This window comes from Oncorhynchus mykiss, chromosome 8, assembly GCF_013265735.2.
Source record: "Oncorhynchus mykiss isolate Arlee chromosome 8, USDA_OmykA_1.1, whole genome shotgun sequence".
Taxonomy (NCBI): Eukaryota; Metazoa; Chordata; class Actinopteri; order Salmoniformes; family Salmonidae; genus Oncorhynchus; species Oncorhynchus mykiss.
The window spans coordinates 86,458,535-86,468,414 of record NC_048572.1 but is presented as its reverse complement, the minus strand read 5'-3'; the positions used below and the strand labels follow the sequence as shown (position 1 = coordinate 86,468,414).

The following is a 9,880-nucleotide window of genomic DNA, read 5'->3' as shown; positions in this document are numbered from 1 at the left end:
ATGTATGACCATATTAGAGAGACATATTTCCCTCAGATTACACGGATCCACAAAGAATTCGAAAACAAAACCATTTTGGAAAAACTCCCATTTCTACTGTGGGAAATACCACAGTGTGCCATCAATACAAAAAGATTTGTGACATGATGCAACAAGAAAAGGACAACCAGTGAAGAACAAACACAATTGTCAATACAACCCATATTTATGTTTATTTATTTCCCCTTTTGTACTTATTTGCACATAATGACATTTGAAAGGAATTTACTTTATAACTTGTGTTAATTCACTAGAGACATCTACAATGCATTTGTACACAAAATAAACATTGCCTGAAGGCCTGAATACTTGCTTTTGTGCAAGTTTTTCTGTGCAGACTAGTGCACAGGCGGTCTAGTGCACAGACGGTCTAGTGCACAGACAGTCTAGTGTACAGGCGGTCTAGTGCACAGACGGTCTAGTGCACAGGCGGTCTAGTGTACAGGCGGTCTAGGTTTAAACCTAGTTGGTCACACTGTGTGCTTCACACTCCTAGAAAAAAGGGTTCCAAAAGGGTTCTTCGGGTAACCCCATAGGAGAACCCTTTTTGGTTCCAGGTAGAACCCTTTTTGGTTCCAGGTAGAACCCTTTTTGGTTCCAGGTAGAACCCTTTTGGAACCCAAAAGAGTTCTACCTGGAACCAAAAGGGGTTCTTCAAAGAGTTCTCCAATGAGGACACTCGAAGAACCCTTTCAGGTTCTGGATAGCAACTATTTTCTAAGAGCGTGGCGGAGGGAGTTAACATGATTCTTACCTGAGGTCCGTTGTCTCCTCCATCTCCCTTCAGTCCGTTAGCTCCTGGTCCACCCTGAGAGCACATTGCAATACTTTAAAAGGACTAGTCCGTAACATGTTCAATAGTGTTCAATGGTGAAATAAGTGGCAGGGTTATCTCCTATCGTTCATTACCATTAGTGGCCTATATTAGAGAAACGTGAAGTTTTAAATGAAATCAGTTTGTTAAAAGGGGTGATTTGTAACGGGACGATTGATGACTACAACCATTAAACTAGTAGCAGTTTAAAGGATCATTTAAAAAACAAAATGTGGAGCAGATTGTTATAAACGTTTTATTCTATTTATCATTTACACATCAAATCAGGAAACTTATCTTAACTGTCGCCCCGGCTCTACAACATTAATCTATAAATATCTTCGCCAAATATGCCAACCAGGCTATAGACAACATGACAAATATTGTAAGAACCTATAGACCTCTAAGAGTGATGCTAATAGATACATGCCCTCCCTCCTCCGGAAAGAACGTTATCAACGACAAATATGAGAAAAGTAGAATTTTGGTGGAATGTGTGATGTGCAGTGGGGAGGAAGACTGCCAAGAGAGCTCTGCTCTGTTCTGTTCTGTTCTGTTCTGTTATGTTCTGTTATGTTCTGTTCTGTTCTGTTCTGTTATTCTCTGTTCTGTTCTACTCTGTTCTGTTCTGTTCTGCTCTGTTCTGTTCTCTCCTGTTCTGTTCTGTTCTGTTCTGTTCTGTTCTGCTCTCTCATGTTCTGTTCTGTTCTGTTCTGTTCTATTCTGCTCTTCTCTGTTCTGTTCTGTTCTGTTCTGTTCTGTTCTGTTCTGTTCTGTTCTGCTCTCTTCTGCTCGTCTCTGTTCTGTTCTGCTCTGTTCTGTTCTGTTCTGTTCTGTTCTGTTCTCTCCTGTTCTGTTCTGTTCTGTTCTGTTCTGTTCTCTCCTGTTCTGTTCTGCTCTTCTCTGTTCTGTTCTGCTCTGTTCTGTTCTGTTCTGTTCTGTTCTGCTCTCTCCTGTTCTGTTCTGTTCTGTTCTGTTCTCTTCTGCTCTTCTCTGTTCTGTTCTGTTCTGTTCTGTTCTGTTCTGTTCTGTTCTGCTCTCTTCTGCTCTTCTCTGTTCTGTTCTGCTCTGTTCTGTTCTGTTCTGTTCTGTTCTGTTCTCTCCTGTTCTGTTCTGTTCTGTTCTGTTCTCTCCTGTTCTGTTCTGTTCTGTTCTGCTCTGTTCTGTTCTTCTCTGTTCTGTTCTACTCTGTTCTGTTCTGTTCTGCTCTCTTCTGCTCTTCTCTGTTCTGTTCTGCTCTGTTCTGTTCTGTTCTGTTCTGTTCTGTTCTGTTCTGCTCTGTTCTGTTCTCCTCTGTTCTGTTCTACTCTGTTCTGTTCTGTTCTCTCCTGTTCTGTTCTGTTCTGCTCTGTTCTGCTCTGTTCTGTTCTCCTCTGTTCTTTTCTGCTCTGTTCTGTTCTCCTCTGTTCTGTTCTGCTCTGTTCTGTTCTGTTCTGTTCTGCTCTGTTCTGTTCTGCTCTGTTCTGTCCTGCTCTGTTCTGTTCTGTTCTGTTCTGTTCTGCTCCTCTCTGTTCTGTTCTGTTCTGTTCTGTTCTGCTCTGTTCTGTTCTGTTCTGTCCTGCTCTGTTCTGTTCTGTTCTGCTCCTCTCTGTTCGTTTCTGTTCTGTCCTGCTCTGTTCTACTCTGTTCTGTTCTGCTCTGTTCTGTTCTGTTCTGCTCTGTTCTACTCTGTTCTGTTCTGCTCTGTTCTGTCCTGTTCTGTTCTGTTCTGCTCTGTTCTACTCTGTTCTGTTCTGCTCTGTTCTACTCTGTTCTGTCCTGCTCTGTTCTGTTCTGTCATGTTCTGTTCTGCTCTGTTCTGTTCTGTTCTCTCCTGTTCTGTTCTGTTCTGTTCTGCTCTGTTCTGCTCTGTTCTGTTCTGTTCTGTTCTCCTCTGTTCTGTTCTGCTCTGTACTGTTCTGCTCTGTTCTGCTCTGTTCTCTCCTGTTCTGTTCTGTTCTGCTCTGTTCTGTTCTGCTCTGTTCTGTTCTGTTCTCTCCTGTTCTGTTCTGTTCTGTTCTGTTCTGCTCTGTTCTGTTCAGTTCTCTCCTGTTCTGTTCTGTTCTGTTCTGTTCTCTTCTGCTCTTCTCTGTTCTGTTCTGTTCTCTCCTGTTCTGTTCTGTTCTGTTCTGTTCTGTTCTCTCCTTTTCTGTTCTGTTCTGTTCTGTTCTGTTCTGCTCCTCTCTGTTCTTTTCTGTTCTGTTCTGCTCTGTTCTGTTCTGCTCTGTTCTGTTCTGTTCTGTTCTGCTCTGTTATGTTCTGCTCTGTTCTACTCTGTTCTGTCCTGCTCTGTTCTGTTCTGTTCTGTTCTGTTCAGTTCTGCTCCTCTCTGTTCTGTTCTGTTCTGTTCTGTTCTGTTCTGCTCTGTTCTGTTCTGTTCTGTCCTGCTCTGTTCTGTTCTGCTCTGTTCTGTTCTGCTCCTCTCTGTTATTTTCTGTTCTTTTCTGCTCTGTTCTGTTCTACTCTGTTCTGTTCTGCTCTGTTCTGTTCTGTTCTGCTCTGTTCTGTTCTGTTCTGTCCTGCTCTGTTCTGTTCTGCTCTGTTCTGTTCTGCTCCTCTCTGTTATTTTCTGTTCTTTTCTGCTCTGTTCTGTCCTGTTCTGTTCTGTTCTGCTCTGTTCTACTCTGTTCTGTTCTGCTCTGTTCTACTCTGTTCTGTTCTGTCCTGCTCTGTTCTGTTCTGTTCTGTTCTGTCCTGTTCTGTTCTGTTCTGTTCTGTTCTGTTCTGTTCTGCTCTGTTCTGTTCTCCTCTGTTCTGTTCTGCTCTGTTCTGCTCTGCTCTGTTCTCTCCTGTTCTGTTCTGTTCTCCTCTGTTCTGTTCTGTTCTGTTCTCTCCTGTTCTGTTCTGTTCTGTTCTGTTCTCTCCTGTTCTGTTCTGTTCTGCCCTGTTCTGTTCTGTTCTGTTCTGTTCTGTTCTCTCCTGTTCTGTTCTGTTCTGCCCTGTTCTGTTCTGTTCTGTTCTGTTCTGCTCTGTTCTGTTCTGTTCTGTTCTGTTCTGTTCTGCCCTGTTCTGTTCTGTACTGTTCTGTTCCGTTCTGTTCAGCCCGACATCAATACCCTAGTGACTATGTATGGGGGAATATAATTAGCAGAAATAATGCCTGGATGGAAATAACATGTGTTTCATTAATGCTTTACTATCCACGCCAAACACACTGGTTGAACATCAAATTATGTGTGTTTGTGTGTGTGTGTGTGTGTGTGTGTGTGTGTGTGTGTGTGTGTGTGTGTGTGTGTGTGTGTGTGTGTCTGTGCTGTGCTTTTGGCACACGTGTGTGTGTGCATACATGCGTGTGTGTGTGTGTGTGTGTCTGACTTACCGCAGGCCCAGATCTTCCTGACATTCCCATTGGCCCAGGGGTACCCCTCATGGTGAGCTGTGATTGGACAGAGAGCTTTTCATGAACAACCGATCAGGGTAATGCATTGACGTTCAAAATCTAAGAAATCTAAGCATCAGAATTAACTCTATAGGGTCTAGTCAGCAGTGTTAACTCTACAGGGTCTAGTCAGCAGTGTTAACTCTATAGGGTCTAGTCAGCAGTGTTAAGGCTATAGGGTCTAGTCAGCAGTGTTAACTCTATAGGGTCTAGTCAGCAGGGTTAACTCTATAGGGTCTAGTCAGCAGTGTTAACTCTATAGGGTCTAGTCAGCAGTGTTAACTCTACAGGGTCTAGTCAGCAGGGTTAACTCTATAGGGTCTAGTCAGCAGTGTTAACTCTATAGGGTCTATTCAGCAGTGTTAACTCTATAGGGTGTAGTCAGCAGTGTTAACTCTATAGGGTCTAGTCAGCAGTGTTAACTCTATAGGGTGTAGTCAGCAGTGTTAACTCTATAGGGTGTAGTCAGCAGTGTTAACTCTACATGGTCTAGTCAGCAGGGTTAACTCTATAGGGTCTAGTCAGCAGTGTTAACTCTATAGGGTCTAGTCAGCAGTGTTTACTCTATAGGGTCTAGTCAGCAGTGTTAACTCTACAGGGTCTAGTCAGCAGGGTTAACTCTACAGGGTCTAGTCAGCAGGGTTAACTCTATAGGGTCTAGTCAGCAGTGTTAACTCTATAGGGTCTAGTCAGCAGTGTTAACTCTACAGGGTCTAGTCAGCAGGGTTAACTCTACAGGGTCTAGTCAGCAGTGTTAACTCTATAGGGTCTAGTCAGCAGTGTTCACTCTACAGGGTCTAGTCAGCAGTGTTAACTCTATAGGGTCTAGTCAGCAGTGTTAACTCTATAGGGTCTAGTCAGCAGTGTTCACTCTACAGGGTCTAGTCAGCAGTGTTAACTCTACAGGGTCTAGTCAGCAGTGTTACCACCCAGGACAGCTAGTTCCTGCTATTATTAGGCAGAACTGGGTGGAACACATGTTTTAAATATTTGAAATAGTTGAGGTGCACTTGATTTAACTTGTCTGGCACGCAGAGTATATTTACCCTGGCTTGGGAAAGGATGGCCTGGGCTTGGGCCTCCTGAGCTGAGACCACTGGTCCCTTATGTGCCTCTCCACCAGCACGGAACTGTCAATCACAACACAAGAGACACATGTAAATAAACGAACAGCCCTGTTTTCAGTCCATAGAGATAGATAGAGAACTCTAGTGACCAAAAGCACATTTTTAGCCTGAGCAGTGCCATTGAGGATTTTCACAATTTTGAAGTAGTCATCTGGGTGGAACTTCCTATGGGTTAAGGAAGGATCCCATAATTCCATGCAGGTCATCAGGAGGGATCATCCAATGGATTATATTCGTTAGCAAACATTCCATAACTGCAGGTTTCAGCAAATCACCAACCTTGTCTTCATACCTGTTTAAACAACACACTCTAGATGCCAGTGTGCCCCCTTTCAGTTTGTTTACTAAAATTAACTACTTCAAAATGGAGATGGCCTCAATGGCACTGTCTGTGCACTCAGACGCCATTATGGGACAGTTACAACTTTGCGATCTCTATACATCTTTATGGTTCAGAAGTATGAGTAAACCTGTCACTGGGATCCAACATGGATGCTGAGCTACAGGCCTGTATTATGGGTAAACCTGTCACTGGGATCCAACATGGATGCTGAGCTGCAGGCCTGTATTATGGGTAAACCTGTCACTGGGATCCAGCATGGATGCTGAGCTACAGGCCTGTAGTATGGGTAAACCTGTCAATGGGATCCAACATGGATGCTGAGCTGCAGGCCTGTAGTATATGAAAACCTGTCACTGGGATCCAACATGGATGCTGAGCTGCAGGCCTGTAGTATGAGTAAACCTGTCACTGGGATCCAACATGGATGCTGAGCTGCAGGCCTGTAGTATATGAAAACCTGTCACTGGGATCCAACATGGATGCTGAGCTACAGGCCTGTAGTATGAGTAAACCTGTCACTGGGATCCAACATGGATGCTGAGCTGCAGGCCTGTAGTATGAGTAAACCTGTCACTGGGATCCAAAATGGATGCTGAGCTGCAGGCCTGTAGTATATGAAAACCTGTCACTGGGATCCAACATGGATGCTGAGCTGCAGGCCTGTAGTATGAGTAAACCTGTCACTGGGATCCAACATGGATGCTGAGCTGCAGGCCTGTATTATGAGTAAACCTGTCAATGGGATCCAACATGGATGCTGAGCTACAGGCCTGTAGTATGAGTAAACCTGTCACTGGGATCCAACATGGATGCTGAGCTACAGGCCTGTAGTATGAGTAAACCTGTCACTGGGATCCAACATGGATGCTGAGCTGCAGGCCTGTAGTATATGAAAACCTGTCACTGGGATCCAACATGGATGCTGAGCTGCAGGCCTGTAGTATGAGTAAACCTGTCACTGGGATCCAACATGGATGCTGAGCTGCAGGCCTGTAGTATGAGTAAACCTGTCACTGGGATCCAACATGGATGCTGAGCTGCAGGCCTGTAGTATATGAAAACCTGTCACTGGGATCCAACATGGATGCTGAGCTGCAGGCCTGTAGTATGAGTAAACCTGTCACTGGGATCCAACATGGATGCTGAGCTGCAGGCCTGTAGTATGAGTAAACCTGTCACTGGGATCCAACATGGATGCTGAGCTGCAGGCCTGTATTATGAGTAAACCTGTCACTGGGATCCAACATGGATGCTGAGCTGCAGGCCTGTAGTATGAGTAAACCTGTCACTGGGATCCAACATGGATGCTGAGCTACAGGCCTGTAGTATATGTAAACCTGTCATATGGTATAGGCAGGCATAAGCTACGGATAACGATTATACACAATTGCATTTTACCGATGGCAATTTGAATGCACAGAGATACCGGGACGAGATCCTGAAGCCCATTATCGTGCCATTCATCTGCTGCCATCACCTCACGTTTCAGCATGATAATGCACGACCCCATGTCGCAAAGGATCTGCACACAATTCTTGGAAGCTGAAAATGTCCCAGTTCTTCCATGGCCTGCGTACTCACCAGACATGTCACCCATTGAGCATGTTTGGGATGCTCTGGATAGACGTGTATGACAGCGTGTTCCAGTTCCCGCCAATATCCAGCAACTTCACACAGCCATTGAAGAGGAGTGAGACAACATTCCACAGGCTACAATCAACAGCCTGATCAACTCTATGTGAAGAAGATGTGTCACGCTGCACGAGGCAAATGATCACCCCAGATACTGACTGGTTTTTAGATCCACACCTCTACCTTTTTATTAAGGTATCTGTGACCAACAGACACAGATCTGTATTCCCAGTCATGTGGAATCCATAGATTAGAACCTAATTAATTTATTTTAATTGACTGATTTCCTAATATGAACTGTAACTCAGTAAAATCTTTGAAAATTGTTGCATGTTGCGTTTATGTTTTTTTGTTCAGTGTTAAATTGCCCCTTAGATACATGCAGAAGCTGGTTACACAGTCACCGGTTCCAGTCCACGGTGCCCAGTGACATTTACAAGGTGAATGATTTACCGCAGGGCTAGGAAATATAAGGTTCATAGACTGAGGTTCATATGTACTGAGGACTTTTAATGAAGATACAGCGAGGTAGAGTGTGTTAAACAAGGAGACGTCGCGGTAGATCGGCCAACCAGTTGACTGACTGAAGGTTACATTATGCAATGGGAACAGGTTGGCAGACGCTGAAAGCCCCTGGGTAATGTAGGAGACAGAGGGATAAAAAAAAAACGATTGAATGACAAACTGAACGACTAAAAAACACCCAGAGGAAAAGCAAAGCTAAAAATGTGTTTTAGATCTATTTTAAATATGTTCATAGTTTCAGACTCACTCAGGGTCTCTGGCTGGGAGCATAATAACTAAAGGCTGCCTCTCCATGCCTCTTGGTCCCCCTCAGGGTCTCTGGCTGGGAGCAGAATAACTAAAGGCTGCCTCTCCATGCCTCTTGGTCCCCCTCAGGGTCTCTGGCTGGGAGCATAATAACTAAAGGCTGCCTCTCCATGACTCTTGATCCCCCTCAGGGTCTCTGGCTGGGAGCATAATAACTAAAGGCTGCCTCTCCATGCCTCTTGGTCCCCCTCAGGGTCTCTGGCTGGGAGCATAATAACTAAAGGCTGCCTCTCCATGCCTCTTGGTCCCCCTCAGGGTCTCTGGCTGGGAGCATAATAACTAAAGGCTGCCTCTCCATGCCTCTTGGTCCCCCTCAGCATTTCTGGTAGGGAGCATAATAACTAAAGGCTGTCTCTCCATGCCTCTTGGTCCCCCTCAGGGTCTCTGGCTGGGAGCATAATAACTAAAGGCTGTCTCTCCATGCCTCTTGGTCCCCTCAGGGTCTCTGGCTGGGAGCATAATAACTAAAGGCTGCCTCTCCATGCCTCTTGGTCCCCTCAGGGTCTCTGGCTGGGAGCATAATAACTAAAGGCTGTCTCTCCATGCCTCTTGGTCCCCCTCAGGGTCTCTGGCTGGGAGAATAATAACTAAAGGCTGCCTCTCCATGCCTCTTGGTCCCCTCAGGGTCTCTGGCTGGGAGCATAATAACTAAAGGCTGCCTCTCCATGCCTCTTGGTCCCCTCAGGGTCTCTGGCTGGGAGCATAATAACTAAAGGCTGTCTCTCCATGCCTCTTGGTCCCCCTCAGGGTCTCTGGCTGGGAGCATAATAACTAAAGGCTGTCTCTCCATGCCTCTTGGTCCCCCTCAGGGTCTCTGGCTGGGAGCATAATAACTAAAGGCTGCCTCTCCATGCCTCTTGGTCCCCCTCAGCATTTCTGGTAGGGAGCATAATAACTAAAGGCTGCCTCTCCATGCCTCTTGGTCCCCCTCAGGGTCTCTGGCTGGGAGCATAATAACTAAAGGCTGCCTCTCCATGCCTCTTGGTCCCCCTCAGGGTCTCTGGCTGGGAGCATAATAACTAAAGGCTGCCTCTCCATGCCTCTTGGTCCCCCTCAGGGTCTCTGGCTGGGAGCATAATAACTAAAGGCTGTCTCTCCATGCCTCTTGGTCCCCCTCAGGGTCTCTGGCTGGGAGCATAATAACTAAAGGCTGCCTCTCCATGCCTCTTGGTCCCCCTCAGGGTCTCTGGCTGGGAGCATAATAACTAAAGGCTGCCTCTCCATGCCTCTTGGTCCCCCTCAGGGTCTCTGGCTGGGAGCATAATAACTCAAGGCTGTCTCTCCATGCCTCTTGGTCCCCCTCAGGGTCTCTGGCTGGGAGCATAATAACTAAAGGCTGCCTCTCCATGCCTCTTGGTCCCCCTCAGGGTCTCTGGCTGGGAGCATAATAACTAAAGGCTGCCTCTCCATGCCTCTTGGTCCCCCTCAGGGTCTCTGGCTGGGAGCATAATAACTCAAGGCTGTCTCTCCATGCCTCTTGGTCCCCCTCAGGGTCTCTGGCTGGGAGCATAATAACTAAAGGCTGCCTCTCCATGCCTCTTGGTCCCCCTCAGGGTCTCTGGCTGGGAGCATAATAACTAAAGGCTGCCTCTCCATGCCTCTTGGTCCCCCTCAGGGTCTCTGGCTGGGAGCATAATAACTAAAGGCTGTCTCTCCATGACTCTTGGTCCCCCTCAGGGTCTCTGGCTGGGAGCAGAATAACTAAAGGCTGTCTCTCCATGCCTCTTGGTCCCCCT

The 9,880-nt window shown here is 46.2% G+C and overlaps 1 protein-coding gene across 1 annotated transcript in view; it reads right to left on the bottom strand.

The window, feature by feature from the left end:
• The window catches only part of LOC110530844 (collagen alpha-1(XI) chain), a 203,533-nt gene that overhangs the window by 87,392 nt on the left and 106,261 nt on the right, over positions 1-9,880 (bottom strand). The window contains exons 13-15 of the mRNA XM_036986621.1: positions 5,258-5,341; positions 4,152-4,208; positions 794-847 (exon numbers count right to left, since the gene is read on the bottom strand). Of these exons, the coding sequence (XP_036842516.1) occupies positions 794-847; positions 4,152-4,208; positions 5,258-5,341 (195 nt within the window). The remainder of the gene's footprint in view (positions 1-793; positions 848-4,151; positions 4,209-5,257; positions 5,342-9,880) is intronic.